General features: G+C 37.9%; 1 protein-coding gene and 1 non-coding gene across 2 annotated transcripts; one reads left to right on the top strand and one right to left on the bottom strand.

Moving 5' to 3' along the window:
• Positions 1–1371: 1371 nt before the first annotated feature.
• On the bottom strand, positions 1372–18191 carry LOC149213742 (putative disease resistance protein At5g47280). The gene is made up of 3 exons (XM_089389134.1): positions 17206–18191; positions 16305–16708; positions 1372–1701 (listed from the first exon to the last, which is right to left on the bottom strand). The coding sequence occupies exons 2-3, from the start codon at positions 16635–16637 to the stop codon at positions 1372–1374; spliced, it is 663 nt and encodes a 220-aa protein (XP_089245260.1). The 5' UTR covers positions 16638–16708; positions 17206–18191.
• LOC149213743 (U6 spliceosomal RNA) lies at positions 12242–12343 on the top strand. The gene has a single exon (XR_016251385.1). It is a non-coding gene; the product is annotated as a U6 spliceosomal RNA (small nuclear RNA).
• Positions 18192–19412: the final 1221 nt, after the last annotated feature.

Below are 19412 nucleotides of genomic sequence, written 5' to 3' on the forward strand. Positions count from 1 at the left end.
AGTGACGTCCTCAAAATACGGACATCGGGAGATAAGTTTCGGGCATCGGATGAGCTCCGACGTCATGGTGACCGTCAGATCTGCAGAGGTTGATCGGACGGTGGCCAGATGCCTGATATGACAGGGGGATAGTACACATAACTGTCGGACGTCGGAAGGACTCCGACACGATCAGGGCCGTCAGATCTGGAGGGCCTGATCCAACGGTCGTCGGGGAGGTGACATGGCCAGCGTATACGGAAGCGGGCGGAGGCATAAAACAGGTGTTTTGGACGCATTTCTAATGTATTTCGAAAAAACAATTATGTGCGCCAACCTTGGTTATAGAGCGGAAAGAGGGTTTTTATAGTTTTTGTTCTTTGAAGCGGGTGAAGGAGGGGATTTAGGGCTTTTTTTTAGGGGTTTTTTATGTGCAAAAAGGGGTAAAACTAGAGGAATTAGCTCATGAAGGGGAAGGGGTAGCTGGCATAGGTTCATCAACATGACATGGTGTCATTTGATCCCTGCCTCGAGACTTTATTGGCTATAATGCCAAGGGGGGGGGGTATTTATAAGATTTTGGGGTTTATACACCTTGGTGTTAGTAATATTAGGGAAAAAGGTGATATAAGGGATTTATATAATAGGGTCAGTGTTAGTATGGAGGAGAGGGTAAGTGGATGTGGAAACCATTGAGTTTATATGAAACAAACTTGGTTTTAAATGCAGATCAAAATGAAAAGATCTTTAGACAAGAAATGTGGCTTTTTAAAGATTAAGAAACACCATGAAACCTTAGTTTTTTCCATGAATTTGAGCTAATGGGGGAATGTTAGAGATGAAATTGGAGGGGAATGAGGGAAATTAGTCATGCTTCCTGCTGAAATTTGATGAAGAAGGACACCTTTGTCATTTAATTAACTTTGCTTTGATACCCACCATCACCAATGCTTGCACTGGTAGGGATAGCCTTTCTGCAACCCCAACTACTTACCCAGCTACTTACCTAGCATTTTTATTTCTTCTTGGAGGGTGCACTTGGACTTGCAGACCCTTACTTGCCTTTTCTTTTCTTTGGCTTTTTCTTTTGCTTTCTCTATCTACTTCTACCCTTATCTCTTCCAAGGTCCCAGATTAGGCTGTTGGGATCCTTTTCTTCTCTACCTAAACTAGTTGTCTGCCAAGATTAAGCAGTTTGGACAGACTTCTTTCTCTAGTCTATAGCAGAAAATTGAAAACATGGCATGATCCAGATTAAACTGTTGGATCATCCATCAAAATTTGAAACTAAGGTGATCAATCATTGAAACACTTTACACCCCTCTTGTTTCCTAGGAAATATGGGATCTTTGTAAACTCAAAGCAGAGCATATTTGGACTTTCTCTTGCCAATCATGAAATATGAAACCTATTGCTATAGGTATCCAACACCCCCGCCCGTTCCAACCCATGAACGTAAACCGCCAAATCTAATAACATATCAGCCGAGATATTTCTGGCCTCTTCAAATATTCCCATGTCCAAAAAGCATTCTCGCACTTCTTTTTTCAAGATATCTACACTTGTTCCCATGACTGTCAGCGCCTTTTCGTGATCATCACATACCGGTTGTCCCGGAGAAAGTTTGTCCTTTGCAGTAATCCATGCTTCACGAGGAAGTCCATATAGAGACCTTCCAATCACGTTAAGAGCGAGCGGTAATCCGTCGCATTTTGCTATTACCTGTAATGGAAGTGTTGTCAATTGGTCAGCGTCAATTTCAAAAAAAAAACTAATGTGCAATTGGTCAGTGTTAATTTCATAAAAAATTAATTGTAATTGATATGATTTTGTCTAATTATTATATGTTTTGGAGTTTTTGGTTAGAATTTAGTGGAAAACAATTGGTGGGATTTTCATTTTTGTTGTTTAAACTGAGTTTGTGATTGTATATATGAATTTAGCGCCTTGAAAAGATCTTGTAATTATTATATGTTTTGGAGTTTTTGGTTAGAATTTAGTGGAAAACAATTGGTGGGATTTTCATTTTTGTTGTTTAAACTGAGTTTGTGATTGTATATATGAATTTAGCGCCTTGAAAAGATCTTGGACTTTAGGAAAAGTTCACTACTTTTTTTTCAGAGGAAAAATACGCTTCTAATCTATATTATTAAAACCGATAGTACAATTTTCATAGTATTCCAATTGTTAAAAAAAATCTTTTTATGTCTCCTATTTTTCTAGTATAATCCATAACCTATGATCTTTCATCTATTGTCCAAAAAACAAAAATATCTTTCTCTTAACAAATTTGACAGGAGAGATCTCCTTAGTCAAATATTTTGATGTTCCTTACATTGTCCAAAAAACACATACCATCATACCTCCTAGCTCTAAGAAAAGTTAATGCTGCTAGCATTTGTCATGGCTCCTTGTTCATACGCAGAAAAGAAAAACTTACTAGGTACCTTATCTATTCCTCTCTTTGATAGTAAATCTGTAAAAGTGATCGAAATAGATATGTTGATAAGTGCTTACCAGCATCCTCATGTGTTTCATCCAATTGGTTAATATAGGAGGATTGAAACTGTTATATCCTTTGACCCAGTCTATGATTCCCTTTGCATCACCATAGATCTGTATGTGTTCCAATCCCAACCATTTCGCTAATACTCCCCATAGTGCAACTATCTCTGCTTTGCTATTTGTGCCTTGACCCCCTTCCCACCAAAAGTGGTAGAATTTACCTGGTTCTATAACTATGTAGGCACCGCACCCACATTTCCTCCTAGAGCATGCACCATCAAGAATCCCACTGGATATGTTTGCCAAATGTCTCTTCGTTTGAAAATTCTGGATTTACTACTATTGTTGGATGGTCCATATTCCTTGAAATATGTAGCAGTTTTAATGACATCCTCCCTCACTGTCGGATATTTATTATCAAATATAAGTGCATTCCTACTGCGCCAAATGGACCAAATAAGATACAAAGGAAGAAATCTGTATCTATCATGTGATTTGAACCACATCCTAAAACAACACCTCAATGATGGATAATGTTGTAGTGGAACAATGCCGAAAATGTCCAATACCCCATCCCAAAGTGCTTTTGCATAAGGGCAGTGCAAAAATAGATGAACATTATCTTCAACGCTATTCTTGCAAAGGAGGCAGATCCTCAAGCCAGAGTACCCTCTACGTTGTAGATTGTTCCAGGTCAATAATCGGTCCAGGATAGCCAACCAACAAAAACATTTGATTTTATTAGGTATTTTCCCTTTCCATATAACCTAAACCCATGTAGGAGACTGATTCCCCTTCTCTTTCCTTTGTATTCCATTGTATATGTCTTTTACCATCAGATGTCCCTTTTTGAGGCTACCCCCCCATGTCATTTGGTCCTCCTGGTCATTAAGGGAGATACCTGCATTTCTTAGATTAGCAATATATACTTCCCATTCCCAAACATACTCCCCAGGCATCTGAATATCCCCAGCACGAATCCATGATTGTCAGTCAATACAATGATCATTATGATAGAAAATCTGTTTTAGGAAGATAATCTCTTTATCATGAAGGAAATTAAGGATCTGAAAAGATAATGAATGGTTTCCCACCATATCTTTAATTGCGTCCAATCTGATCTTGATCTTGGATCCATCCCCTACCTCCCATCGAACAAACCCCATGACCTAGTGTATGCTTTTCATCATGTTTTTTGTAGATATATAATGAAATAGATTTCCTCTTAGCCCCTCCGGTAATCCATGTAGTGAAAGATTGCCCAAACATATATTTATCTTTGATGATATGGGACCATATTCCAGTGCCAGATACTGCCCTCCACATATTCTTAATGATCAGTGCCATGTTGAAGGTAGAAGGATCAATGATACCTCATCCACCTTCCTCAATAGTTCTAGCAATGAGGGACCATTTTACCAAATGAAACTTCCCTGAAAGTAATGCCCCAGCCCAATTAAAACACCCCATAATAGATTGGATACTTTTAATAACTTCCCTAGGAAGTTAAAACATGCATCAAGTATACCACTATATTTTGTAGTACTTATTTTAACCTAATCATTCTACCTCCCATAATCAACCATTTGTGTTTCCTGCAGTTTAATTTCTTGTGGAACCTCTCTACTAGCCAATCCCAATCCTTATTGCAGTAATTATTTGTCTTCAGGGTGAAACCCAAGTATGTGATACCTTCATCAATATGTATAATACCAACCCCAAAGAGTAAATTGATGTCCTTAATCTCTGTACCTGCAATTCCATTATGTATGAGAATAGATTTCGGTCCATTCATACATAGTCCTGATGCCTCTCCAAAATATTTAATGATGTTATGTATTGTTGTCCATTCAGAAATGATAGTCGTCCTCCAAATAGGAGGTCATCTACGAACATCAAGTGTGTGATGTCAATCTGCCTAGATACTCTAACTCCAAAAATTATACCTTGAACTCTAGCATCTCAAACTTTTCTGCTCAGACTGTCAATAACCAAGAGGAACAACATTGGAGATAGAGCACAACCCTATCTCAATCCCCTGTGTGTCGAGAAGAAAAGGGAAGGAAGTCCATTTATGATGACAACGAAATTCATGGTCTTGATGCAAGCCATAATCCAACAAATATTTGATGGGGACATACCTGCTTTGATCAAAATCAGTTTAAGAAATTCCTAGTCAATGCAGTCATATGCCTTGATCAAATCCACCTGGAGAAGGAAGGACTTAAGGTTCCTAGTTTTTATGGAGTGTGGGATCTCCTGAGTAATATTACCAATTGCTTCTTGAATCTGTCTGCCCTCAATAAACCCGAACTATTTCTCAGTAATATCTTTAGTCAGAATCGATTTCATCCTCCAAGCTATTAGTTTAGAGATCAATTTATACACAGCGTTGCAAAGAGTTATCAACCTCAAATTTGAAAAATATTGGGAATTTTCCTTTTTAGGAATGAGATCTAAATAAATGTGGCATTGATATCCCCTTGAATAAACCCATTTATCCTTGATTCCTTAGCATCCACCAGGAGATCTGGAATCATCAGATCATAGAAATGTATAAAAATTTGTACCCCCAACCATCCGATACGGGGCTCTTATCCTTAGCACTATCCAGAAGAGTTTTATTCTCCTCTCTTTTTTTATCCAAAATCCACGATCGAGCTTCCCTCTTTAACAACGAAAGCTTAGTGGATATGGCAGATAAACATTCCATAGGGGTGGGAGACAATGACCCTTTCCATACTGAGTTAACCAAATTTTTGAAATCCTTCATCTGCAACCATCTTGGATTAAATTTAAATGGGTATGTTCTCTGCAAGTGCTCCTCGCTCCAAGACAACATTATTGGCATATGATTGGAGATGGTGGCGAGGAGAATCGATGATACCATGCTAGATAGATTGTGGTAAAGAGATTGGCTCACCAAAAATATATCAATCATCTTAGGTATGCCCTCCCGACGAATGCGCCCATTCCGCCATGTGGGGCCTATGGATTCCAGTGCAAAGTCAACCAGTCAGTGTGCCTTCATCATTTCTATGAAGTATGCGGTTAAAACATCCTCCCGTGCCCTGAAGCCCCATATCTTTGACTGCCCCAAAGAAAAGTTCAAATCCCCAGTGATAATTAGCAAACTCAGCCGTAATAGCCCTGATTTAGCCACCTACTCCCAATAGATTCTGCATCCAGTATAAGGTGCATAATAATTAATAATCCTTATTCTCCAACTCGACCCCAACTTCTATCCAGGCAGTATGATACATGCACATGAATTGTATGCCTTCCGTTCATAGATGTTGGGGTTCCACATCACCCGTAAACCCCTGGAAAGTCCATTGGCATCAGATGTAAAAACTAGCTAATGAGGACAAATATATAGCATTGTATCCCATGCTTTCTCACGCTCTATCATGGTTTGTTGAAAAATTATCATAAATGGGTTATCCGAACAAACAAATCCCTGAAGATAGAAATTTTAATGGGGCGCTCCCAGCCCCCAGACATTCAGGGAGATAATGTTCATGGCGGAACCTCATGGTCGGGTGTATCCCCTCTAAGGACCCGAGTACCATGGCCATTATAAATAGAGGCTGATAGTGAAATAAGTATCTATGCTAAATGGTTCACCTCCAGAATCAGGGTGTGAAGAATGGGATAACGTGACGCTATTGCAATCAATCAGCTTTTTGAATCGTGTAGCCCTCTTCTTACAGTGTTTGACATTATTTCAAGAGGGCATTCGAGATGGGGTAGCAAGATTCTTGGAAAAAGATCTCTTGATGGTCAAAGGTTCAAGGGACTTAGCAGAACCAATCAGGGCTTCCAACGCTCTGTGGGGCTAGAGAATATATGGAGGTGGATCATTACTGGGATGAATGGATGAGGTTGTGAGCGCACCTGCTCGACCACGAGATGCATGCGAAGGAGAGTAATTCACAAGACGATCAAGAGGATAAGGGGCAGTCCTAAGGCATTCACATGGGACCATAGTTTCCAGAGAAACCAATAGTTCAATAGGAACCAAAGGAGTGGCTGAGGGGCCTTCCTCGTCAACGAGGTAGTAGCAGTGAGTTCGAAAAAAAATAGGCTTTATGCAATTATGACCCAAGGAAATACAATTTTTCTGAAAGGGGAAGAGAAAAACCATAGCAATTATCAACAGAGTCATTACAGAGGGCTGGAATACTTGAAGATTCACCAAAATTAGAAGTAGGGTCATAAGCCAGAACTCCATGGTCGAGTCCCAAATTCATGCCCTGAGCAGTGAAACCACAGACCAAATCCTCCCTTCGAGTCGAAACCTGTGGAATGAAATCACTTGACCCCCGCATGCTGAGATCCTATTTTGTCAACCCTAGGCAGGATGCAATGAGGTGGTCGGTCTCGTGACAATGTAGGCACCTGTATGGCACCCCCCAGTGATCAATAACCAAAGTAAACGAGTAGTTTGTTTTGAAACCATCTCACAAAAAGATAGAAAATATAGATCAACGCCTTATAATTCAGTCTCTTTGAGGGGGAAACCTCCTTTACATTACACAAATGAATAATTCTTTGATGATACAAATGACAAGACCTCCTTTCTATATATAGGAGTCTAAGGGGTCATAATATAATCAGAGCCGACATAACAATAATAATGTAAGGGCACAATAATAACAATAGTGGGCTTCTATGGGGCACAATAATAACAATATGGGGACTACATGGACACAACAATATAATAAGGGGGTTGTACTAATAACAATAAGGGTTACACTAGTAGTATAGGGACCTAACATGCCTCTCTCCTTTAAAAAGTGTTGTCCTCAACGCTTGAGTAGTTCTTGATGCTTTGTATAAATTCTTCTCCTCCCATTTGGAATCTTTAGTGGGTAAGTTTTTCCACTTGGTGAAATACTCTGAAATTGATCTATTTCGTAGCTTTCGATTTCTCGGTTCTGTGACTGCTTTAGGTTCCAATATGATTTTTCCTTCCTTGTCAAATTCTTGCAATACTGTTTGAACTGGGATCTTTTGCAACTTTTGAATGAGTTCCCGCTCCTTTGGACATATGGATATATGTAAGGCCTGATTGTTGGAGGAACACTTCATGGAATCAAATGAATAGCGTGATCATGATCACGAATAGGTGGGAGGCCTTTGGGAGTCTCAAATACCTTGGAACGATTGTCCAAAACGTTTTGGAGATCTGGAGAAATACATGATTTCAATGTGGGATCCTCTAGTGAACACAATTGTGCAATTACAATCCGTTGTTCTTTATTTAGAAGCGTTGTCATGCTGTTAGAGTTGATTATCTTTCCAGGTTTTCTTTCGATACCCCTCAATTCAACTTCCTTTTCTTCCCAAAAAAATTTCAAGAAAAGCTCTTGAAAATTAAAAGCTATCGTACCCAAGGATTGTAGCCATTGGACTCTTAGTAAAACATCAACACCACCCATTGGAATGGAAAGCATTGGGCTATTCAATACATATTCTCCCATGGATAGCTTGATATTATGGAACTTTTCAGAGCAATTTATGATTCTTCCACTTGCAACCACCACTTGACACTCTGGTGTTGGATATAGGAAGCAATTCAATTCCTTGGCTATATTACAATCAATAAAATTATGGGTACTGCCCGAATCAATCAACACTCTTACCCTTTTCTTCTTGATATGTCCTTCTATCTTGATAGTTTGAGAAGTGGTAATTTCTTCCAATGCATTACAAGATATGGTCGGATTGATTTCTTGAGACTCGATGTGATTTTTCAATTCTTGAACATTTTTCTTCTTGATATGTCCTTCTATATTGATAGTTTGAGGAGTGGTAATTTCATCCAATGCATTACAAGATATGGTCGGATTCATTTTTTCTTTCTCGGTGTGATCTTTCACTTCTTGAACCTTTTTCTTCTTGATATGTCCTATCTTGAGAGTTTTAGGAGTGGTAATTCTTTCCAATGCTTTACAAGATATGATCAAATTCATTTCTTCTTTCTCTGGGGTTGGTTCTTGGTGTATATACTCTTCTGTTGACGTTTCTTGATCCTTTTCTTTCTCCTCTCCACAATCAATGTAAAATAATTTCTTCTCAGCACACTTATGACCTTTAATGTATTTGTTATCACAATTGTAACAAATCCCCTTTTCTTTTTTTTTCTTCCAATTGTTGTGGTGTAACCCTTGTAGGTTGTGGAATGCTAGGAGAAACAACACTTCCATCTTTATATTTGTGAGGGGTAGACTTCCTTGTTGCCATAATTTTTCTTTCCACTTTGTAACAAAGCCCTTTTTATCTTTTTTCTTCCAATTATTGTGGTGTTGCTCTAAAGGAGGTGTTGCGCTTTGTATCCTCATAATGTGCTATCATTTCCTCCGTGAAAATTGACCATGTAACAAGTTGTTTACGAGAACAAAGCCCTTTATACCATAAAAATTGATTCTGTTCTAAATATGAAGATGCAATACATACCTTTTGTAATAGTGGTACACCATGTAGATCAAAATATTGCTCCATCTGTAGTATCCAATTTACTCGATCGTTTCCATCAAACTTCCTCATATTGCCTTTTCTTGATTTCAGGAGCTCGATGTTGAAATCACTGTAACTTTGTACTTTCAGATCTCAAAGTTTTGAAATTGTCTCCTGCAGTAGCCCTCTGAGTCCTCTTTCTAACCCCGCAAGTCTGATCAGAATTTTATTCTCCAAGAAAGAGTTATGTCCAATCTCCTACGATGACCTGATTATATAATGTTTCAATAGAGTGAACTTGTACGACGTGCCATGTGTCATTTTTTCGACCTTTGGATCTAAAAGATATACATAGAGAATTACAGTCTGTCCTCTTTCTGTAACTTCTTACGGAATTTCAATTTGTTTCTCAGAGAGAAAGTTATAATGATTTTCCCAAGGTCACATGTTTAGGATGTAATTCGGGAGTCTGCAACAACCCTAAATTCCTCAAATCATATATCCAAAAATATAGCGAGACAAGATCTGCAATTCAAACCCAAGATTCAGAACGATTTCTTCTCAAATGGATTTTTTCTTTAGCTTCTGAAACTTTGTAGCGAAAAGGTTATAGCGAAAATACCACGATGACCAATTTTAAATGAAATTTTGGAGTTTTAAAAAAATCTAACTTCCTCATATCATATCTCCGAAAATATAGTGATACAAGATCTGAAATTCGGACGTGCGGTTCAGCGATATTTATTCTCAAATGGGTGGTTTTTTTATCTTCTGAAACGTCACAGAAAAAAAGTTATAACGAAAATACCACGCTAACCTGTTTGGAGCAGCAAAACCCTAGAATCCAAAGCTCTGATACCAAATGTTATGAAACCAGCTTACAAAAAGATAGAAAAGATAGATCAACGCCTTATAATTCGGCCTCTTCAAGGGATAAACCTTCTTTACATTACACAAATGAACAATTCTTTGATGATACAAATGACAAGACCTCCTTTCTATATATAGGAGCCTAAGGGGTCATAATATAATCAGAGCCGACATAACAATAATAATGTAAGGGCACAATACTAACAATAGTGGGCTTCTATGGGGCACAGTAATAACAATATGGGAACTACATGGGCACAACAATATAATAAGGGAGTTGTACTAATAACAATAAGGAGTTACACTAGTAGTATAAGTACTTAACATAGTTGCTCCATTTAATCTCCAACTCAGTTATCAATCATCTGCCCAATTCCACCTCCACCAACACCCACGCCATCCTCTTATCGAGTTGACCAAAAGAGTCCTCATCCCAGTGGTAAAATCTCACAATCTTATTAGCAATCTCAGTGACCACACGACATTCCACAGCTTAAGAGGAACCCCCGACAACTTTTTCCAAATGAAATTTGTTCTAAGCGCTTATATGAAAGGGTCAAAACCTGCTTTCCATTGTTGCATGATCAAAAACCCTCGACCCTTCACCTACGGTTTCTTCAATACATGGTCTGCATCCTCACAGTGCAAGAAATGAAATACAACCCTTCCGTTAAAAAGGATAATTACTTTGGGTCGGTATTTCAACCGCAGAAACCATCATTCTTCCGTCCATAATTTCCACTATGCACCCGACATGTGAAGGTGATACAACCTTCCAACCAACGCCTTGTGCCTCAGGCACTCAATGCTCTCCAATACCAATTGCGGTTCTCCCTTTACCGCTTGTAATGGATTCTTCTTTGGTTTCAAAGAACGATTCTTCCCTATAAATTTTCTTATGAATCAGATGACCACTATCCAGAACCAGTAATACATGGATGATAGGATAGTACATGGGTGATAGGATTTGTGCTCTAATGAAGACTCGACATCGCCCCCTGTTCCACATGGATAGTAGCCCCAATAAATGCCTGGGGGATAGAGACATACAATCCTGCATGTCCTCCATGTGCCTGTACAAAACACCAAATCAAGCTCAAGTTAGTGTGGTCCCGCATGAGAGTGTCCCATGGCGTCAAGGAGAAACCCAAGAGCATACAAACCAGCCACTCGTTTGTCAGAGAAAGTGAAACGAGGGAAGTATTCCGGCCAGGGGTTAAATTTGACGCCCGTATACCCGTATTTAGCCTTTTTACCAGTAAAATACGTTTTAATTTCAAATTTTCACGTCATGTGCAACGTGCCATTAATTTTTAAAAACGTCAATATGACGGGCAGGTTTAAAAATTAAAAGTTTTAATTTTTTTTTTATAAATTTATATATATAAATATATTTAACCAATCCACCTGGCAGTACGGTAGTTCGCTAATTTTCCCATATCAAAATTATTGCTTCCGAATTACTTCTGCGAAAATTTCAATGAAAATTGTCTTTAAGAGAGCCAACTGGCACCGTCAAATCTGCTTTGAATATGACCGTAAAACATTAACACAATGGCGATATATCTGCCTGTCTGTGAAAGCAGTTCATTCGAGGACCCCGGACAGTAGCGAGGAACGGATCACAGACAGCCAGGCAAGCGTGAAAGCAGTTGCTGCTGTAAATTCCAATCGGAATGGTTGGTTTTGATATTAAAGAACACTTGTTAGTGGGTTAGTCTGTCTACCTAGTGCATGAATCAACTTTATAATGATGTATAAATATTTTTATCACAGTCGGAACTTTCCAAAATGATACAAAGTAAATTAAGAATTTGGATGATACTGAAACTAAAAGAATTCATACAGAAATTTAATCATATTTAAAATTTAAAAGTTACAGATCTTCTCATTAATAATATGTTCTTGAAATCTGAAAAAGATCTTTGCAGATTGCAATTTTAAAATGGATTAGTTTTTAAGTTCAATAAATCTTTGCGAAATTCTACATAAATTAAATTAGAAAATAACCACAAAACTTTTCAAAATATTGCAGTTAAAACTTCCTGTTCAAAGACCTAAAAAGACTGCAATGGCTTTTTCAATAGTTAACATTGCCTGGTCTTCGAGATGATCGAACGACGGGAAGAGTTTTGAATATCTATGCCTCGAGCACTAGATGTCACTCCTCCATTTCTATCTTTTCGGCGAGGTTTATTAACTACTTCAAAGAGGTTTTTGCTTCGAGCTATGGTAGGTTTACAGTCCTCAAACTTTGGAGAAATAGTTTGTCGATGTGCAAGAAAATCTATACAAGGCTATATTCGGCTCTGGTTCATTCTCCTAGGCAGTTGAAAATGTTCCTCCATTTCTGGGTAAGGATAATTAAAAAAAAAAGAGAAGTCTTTGTTTTTCTTCTTTTGAATGTAACATGGTTTCGTGCATTGTCTCTTCGGAGACATCCGAAAAATTGGAACGATACAGAGAAGATTAGCATGGCCCTTGCGCAAGGATGACACGCACAAATCGAGAAATAGACCAAATTTTTTCTTTCTGAAAATGGTTTCGTGCACAGATTTTGTAACTTCTATTAATTTTCGTTTCAGGTGGAAAGGCGGCGTGAATGGAGCCCAGGGTTTGGGGAAAACACTGAGTTCAGCTCCTCATATTGGGCACGAAATAGTCATATGGACAAATCCACCGGGTATTTATGTTTTTCTTAGCTTAAGCTCTAAAGGCTGGGATAGCCGTGAGTTTTAGATTCTAGGAGGGTTTCTCTGCTACATACCTTGACTATCTCTGATAATTTGTTTTTAAAAGTATCATCGGGTTTTTCTAAGGCGAAGTCTGTATATTGTTTTAAGGGTATGGGGTTATCTCCCTGACCCATATCTGAACTGATTATACTCTGCATTCTAAGCTATGAGGCTAAGAGAATCTATGGTTTTGCAATCGCCTGATTTTCTTTGTTCATCTTTAGTTTCCTCTCTATCTTTCAAATGGTTTATATATATGAGAGTTTTGTTGGCAAGAAAGAGAGTTTTCAAACGTTGGTAGTGATTCTTTCCTTCGTTTATTTCTTAGCGTGAGTAGGTAGTTTTGTAGAAGACTTGTGTGAAGTCAGGTCGGGGTTCCGGACCCATCGACCGTGACCCGTAGTCCATAAATATATATTTCGTTGTTTTGAACGCTTGTGAGAAAATAGGTAGAAGCTCATGGTACACCGAGTTTTGGTTACTCTTATTATTCTTTCTTTGGTTAGAAAAAATGGTGTACTTATTATAAAATTGACTGAAAAAATTCGGGTTCGAAATTTGTTTTATTTATTTCTCTCTATTTCACATAATGGAAATCTTTCTCTGTTTATTTAATAATCTGTTATATTGAACATTAGAGTCTAAATCTCCCACTTACTTTATCATAATTCGGGTTCGGTTATGACAATACAATTTCAAATTAGAGTAAAAATACCTTTAAGTGAGACACTGGAGAACACGATCAAATTCGTTGATACTCACTATTTTGTGCTTTTGATTCATTTCTCCAAAATCTGATGAGCGAAGCGAGGATGCTGTAACAGCTCTTACAAACCCTGATAGTTCGTTCCATGTAGCTTTAATAGAGGTAAATTTCAGCTTCAATTTCTCTTTATGGAAATTGAACAAAAGCCGGGGTTTTCTTTTGTCAAAATTTGCATGTATTTCAGCATAAATCTACAAGCACTGAGCATATTTAAATTTAGTCTTGCAGCAGGCGGCCTTCGGCGAAAGATTGGATGAATTCGACATTCTTGGTGCTGAGATTCGCAAGAATATCCCTACAATAAGTGAGTCTTCAAAGCTTATTTTTGCCTTCTCTGCCATTCTTTTCTCTTCAATTCTCTATACAGAAAATAATAGAGGGTCTGGTTCTTATATTTTAGGTAAATTTGACGCCTGTATACCCGTATACGCACATGTTATTTATCTAAATTTATAGATGCCTCTAAATTTGGTTTTTTAAAAATTTGTGATAAGGAAGGGCTTGTTCACAAGCATGAATTAAGATTTGTAGCAATTTCATATGAATATGTTGATTGTGTTGATATACAAAAACAATTATGGAAACTTGTACAAATAAATTTTAAAAGTCATATGATGGACAATTTAAAAATAAAAACGTCATAAAAAAATTCCTTGACTGGTAAGGTCAACCGTCAAATTTAACCCCTGATTCCGGGAAAGGGAAATAACAGCAACCGTTGGTGAATATTTCCAGTTGACAGAGGCGACATAATGTTAAAGTAAGCTGACTCGGATCACACTTATACCAAGAGAGTCTCGTGGAAGTACTGACGGGCTAAATGAAAAGTTAATCCGCCAGGGGTTACTCTGTGCTGACACTACGAGATCCACAAAATTTCGAATGTAAATCCACAATCTGGGCTTTAATTGGTGCAGTACCGCTAATCAATACCTCAATCTACGTGCTTACTTGAGACAGGGAGAAACAATGCCCTTCCGCGATGGAGACTCGGCCACCCCTGTTCACAACCATCGCCTGCGAACCAAAATGAGTCACTACACCACACAGTGAGAGTCCATGGTGAAGTAATACAGGGATCACTACACAAGCTGTGGCCTAACCTCTTGCCTAAAAAAACCATTTATGCGCCACAAGATCCAGTGACAACTGCCTAAATAATTCAACGGGGATTTAGTGGTGCTTCAAGATGTATACCCAAGCACAGGGATCTATCTTGTGTAAAACAAGCTCGAGCGCAGTAGATAGTGAATCTCTCCTAACAATGCCCGATGCCTTAACTGATATAGGCTCTCCTTCTGCGCGCCCTCTAACCAACACTATCTCGAAATTGTTCCTACGTTTTTTTCATCCCATTCCCACCAACTCGTCGTCCCAATCCACAGAAAAAAGAAGAAACGTAGCTGGTTAGATGCGAACACAACCGTTGCAACCGTGGTTGCCGCCCCGCACTTAGACCCTTACTGCGCCTCGGCTCAGAGCCTTTAGTATTACACCCCTCTTACATGGTTGTCTGCACATTGCAATACCCTCCATGATATATATGGTTGTGCCGAGTTGAAGGAGCTGGTCATGGAGAGCGGTGGCGGTTTTCCAGAGTTGGTGCGATTATGTGATGCAAAAACAATGCCGCAACTACAGTGAGAAGATTTTGATTCCAATAAATCTTTGTCGAATTTTGAACAAATAAAATAAAAAAATATATTGTAATTTGTCGAACCTGGTACTTTGCCACTATGTTATCAGAAACGGGACGAAGACCACCGTTTCTGCAGAAAAACGCATTAGAAACGAGACGGTACGGAAAAAGAAAAACACATTAGAAACGAGACGGTACGGAAAATGCCGTTCCCAACGTCATTCTGAAATGGATCAATTTTTCTTACAACAGTGTTATGCCACCAGGTTTGGTCATCACCGGTTTGTCCTCGATTACATCTTAGAAACTCTGGTAACTCTCGTCCCAAAAAGCATTGCGCAAAATGCACGGCATGCAGAAAGACAACTAGTTTCATTTTCCAGTTGCGCAGGTTAGAGGAACAATTTAGGATGAATAACTTTTTAATGATTGAAGTAATGATTTGGTTTTTATTTTTAATGTCAAAAGTTTAATATCTTTAGTTTCGCTCTGTATAGATCATTAATTGAAACTGTGAAACCTACAAATCTGTGACACCTGCAAATCTGTAATGTCTATCTAATGACAAAATCTTAGTGGGGGGCTATTAATTATGTTAGATAATTATTGAATAAAATCGTTGAAGAAGACGAAGAATTTAACCCCCAACAATTTTCTGGAAGGAATGAGGTGGTCATTCTATAACCAGGATTTTTACTTCTTATTATAACTAGCAATCCTCTGTACAAGCTGATCACAGATCTTTCCCCATCTGCCCACCTATATACACAAATCTATGGTTCCCAACAGAGAGCAATCCCCACTCAACATATACTTAAAAGGGAAGAAGACATTTCTAGTTATTTAGTTACTTTCATTAAATTGTTAATTTGTTGTTGGTGTTTTGTTTTGTTGCATGCTAAAGTCAATAATTTATTGTTGAATTTTTGTTAACCTAATATAATTGCTAGGAAGAAAGATGGGTTTGGAATACTTGGTATTTTAGTAAATGAGTTTTTAAAAAAAAATTAATGTTTTTTCTCTCTCCTCGTTTTTTGAATGCGAAACCTCAAAATTGCATTTCTCGTCTCGTTATCGTTTCTAGTTTCGTTTCCTGTTTCTGGTAACATAGCTTTGCCATTGTACAATGTACAAGTAAACTATAAAGTAGCCCTACAATCTTTGGTGAGCTTGTGAGTGAGTTTTAGCTATTTAAAATGTGTCTTAAATACATAAATACATTCTGCAACTTAAAAATAATTTAAGTTAATCTGTTCTGCTTTTGCTAATAACACAACTGAAACTTGAAAAGAAAAAGGGAAAACAAAAATATCGTCCATCATTGTTCTAAAGTAGAACGAACAAGTACCTCTTTGACTAGGTCGCCGTCTGCTGTTTCTGGAATGGATGGTTGACCAAATGCAAAATGGCAGAAAAGGGACACAGCGTCTGATGCTTTCAACAACTGTTTTTCATACTGCTGATCATATATAAGAATTCGGTTGTTTCTTGTTGTAATGAGAGTCTTGTACCCTTCTCCTTCAAACATCAGCTTATCAAGGTCACACTTTTCCCAGACATCATCCAGCACCACCAATGTTGGTCGAGATTCCTTTAGACAAAGCTTGTTCTGCAACCGTCTACGTGCATTTTCGATGTCACGAAAATTATGTTCGTTCTCGCCAGCAAGCTGAAGCCACATGCTGCCCAGAATTTCTATGATATTTGGGGACCGTGAAACTGTTTCAAAAACTATCCTCTCTTTAAAATGATCTGTAAATCAAGAACGACAACATATAAACATGATCAGTGGAAATAATTTTGTAGAACAATCCTAACTACTCATTATCCACGCACTTCCCAATACAGTAAAATTGAAGATTGGATTCCATATTTCCCTTTCTTGGGTTCACCTGCTTAATAGAACTTGTGTTTTTACTGTGGTTGAGAGAGGTATACACTTGTGTTTATGAATTTTCAATAATCAAAGTCAGTTTATTTATGTTCTTACTGATAAAATAACTATAACTTGATGAGTAAACAAAATACTTAAAATATTTCTGTGTGACTGTTCTAACAAAATACCTAAAATATTTCTGTGACTGTTTATAACAGATAATTTCTGTGCGAAATCTAATAATGAGGAATTCCAGATATTAGAGCAACATCAGGAAAGAAATATTGTTATACCATCACTGATCAGGAAAGTACTTGTATAGGAGGTGTCTAGTACGAGACATGCAGATCTAGTTCAATATAACTACTCTTACCTTGAACTTCCTTGTCATTGCAGAATGCTGTTGCTAATGTGGTCTTGCCGCTGCCCCCATGCCTACCACTCCAACCAGTTGGACATCTTTGCACAAGAGGCGCTTCTTCAGCTCACGGACCGAAATCTCCAATCCAACACTAAAATCTGGCAATTTCGGGATGCTCATTGGGGTAGCGCTTTTACCATTTTCCAACTCATCCATGCGGTCTTTCATAATCCTTTGAAACGACTCTGGAAGATTCTCAATTTTATAGAACATCCTTACTACTGCCAGCAGCTGCCCTGCTATAAAACTTCCCATTTCGATAGAACAGAGATTGTTTTAAGCCTATTACAACTCTCTATAGTGAAACTCAGTAACTGAAATCGTTATTTGCGTATCCCTGATATTCAATGCAAACATAAAATTCTTCAGTTGGATAATCCTGCAGAGAATACAACGAAATAAAACTCCATGTGGGCATTGAAGGAGCAGATGCGAGCTTTAATGAACAATTACTGAGTGAACAAATATTTTGTTTCAATATTCATATGAATCCATTCTTTGACAGTACAGCGAATTTGAGGCGTGGAAGACAGGTCGGTTCTTTGTCTGTATATGACAACTTCGTCCGTCAACTGAGGGGAGGCGAAGCGCTTGTTTCAATATTCATATCAAATCAATTCTTTGACCGCACAGCGAACTTGAGGCGCGGAACACAAGTCGGTTCTTTGTTTGTATATGACAACTTGGCCAGTCAACTGAGACGAAGCGCCCCTTCCTACTGGCATACAGCTCGGAACACATGTCGGTTCGTTGTTTGTATATGACAACTTGGCCAGTCAACTGAGACGAAGTGCCCCTTCCTACCGGCATACAGCTCCCTTTCCTCTCGGCATCCCTTTCCTACGGGCATACAGCGGCCCTCAAGCTGGGTAATTCCGTGATCACGTGCATTGACGAGTCGTTATGCATATGTGGATTCCAACCGAGTAATCCATTTTGTTGTTTATGATCGGAAAACCAAACAAACGTGCCAAAAGTAGTCGTATCTTTTTCCACTTTTGTTGTGTTAGAAGATCTTCGCCCGAGGATATTGTGAATAGTATTGTACTCATCGGGCTTCTCATTGATTCAATACGTCCATATCGTTCATATTTATGGGAGTGTTTTTCTTCTTCCCTATTTTTTCCTCTCGTAATAATCTGGTTTTTTTTTTTTTTGGGGTTATTTGAAGATCTGGAGTTGCGGAAGGATTGTTAAAAATTGTATATCTTATTTAGATATTTTGGTTTTTTTTTGGTTATTTGAAGATTTAGAGTTGCCGAAACATTGTTAAAATTTGTATATCTTATTTAGATATTTCGAATAAGTTATTGTGCGTCATAAATGAAGATAAATTGATCTATGAATTATCTAACCATTTTGGGGCTCTCTTCCACTCGAAATTTAGTCTTTTAGGATTAGGCGTTTTTCTTTTAGGGTTAGTACTTTCGGGTTATTGTGTGCTCAAATGAACATCATATGTAAAAGTTGCACCTTTGGAAGTTGACATATTAACTAACCACTTTGGGATTTCCACTTTGGGATTTGCGTTCCTTATCAAATAGAGTCTTTTAGCGTTAGTGTTTTTTTTGTCTTATAGGGTTTCTTTACTCTTTTAATGATTCAACACATTCATATTGAGGGCAATTTTTCTAAAATCTAGTTTTTTTAAGATTTAAAGTGTTTTGTGTTATTTTGAACTTTTAAAAGATGTTTGCTGGGGTCATTTGAGGTTTGGAGTTGTTGAAGTCTCGATAAAATTTGTATTTGTCATTTATACATTTCGAATAAGCTATTGTGCACCTCAAATGAAGATTGTACACAATAGTTGTACCATTGGGAGGTTGACATATTAACCAACCATCTTGGGGCCTTAATCTATCTCGGATTTAGTCTCTTAGGATTAGGGTTTTCATCTTTTAGGGTTAGTAATTTATGTTGAAAGGTCATTTTCAACCTCCTATAATGAAGTTTTGTCAATGGGCATACTCAACACCTCATTTTTCAAAGATAAGTTGCCACCATTTTAACTAGTTTGTATTGCTTTGCAATTTACAATATTTTTCTATTTTTTTTCATCAATAGAATCAATTACATTATATTATTGTGCTTACACTCTTCCTATTTGTGTTTCCATTCATATTCCTACCTTTCATTTTGTTCTCTATTCAATCCAAATG

This window comes from Pinus tabuliformis, chromosome 1_1 (genome assembly GCF_031772625.1).
Source record: "Pinus tabuliformis cultivar Carrire ecotype Pingquan chromosome 1_1, CPIR1, whole genome shotgun sequence".
Lineage (NCBI taxonomy): Eukaryota > Viridiplantae > Streptophyta > Pinopsida > Pinales > Pinaceae > Pinus > Pinus tabuliformis.

Excerpts from the sequence above, each read along its gene's own strand:
- LOC149213742 (XM_089389134.1), bottom strand. The coding sequence starts at position 16,637 with ATGTGGCTTCAGCTTGCTGGCGAGAACGAACATAATTTTCGTGACATC. Across the intron at positions 1,702-16,304 it reads ACGGCGACCTAGTCAAAGAG|GTAATAGCAAAATGCGACGG; the intron begins GTACTTGTTCGT and ends CTTCCATTACAG.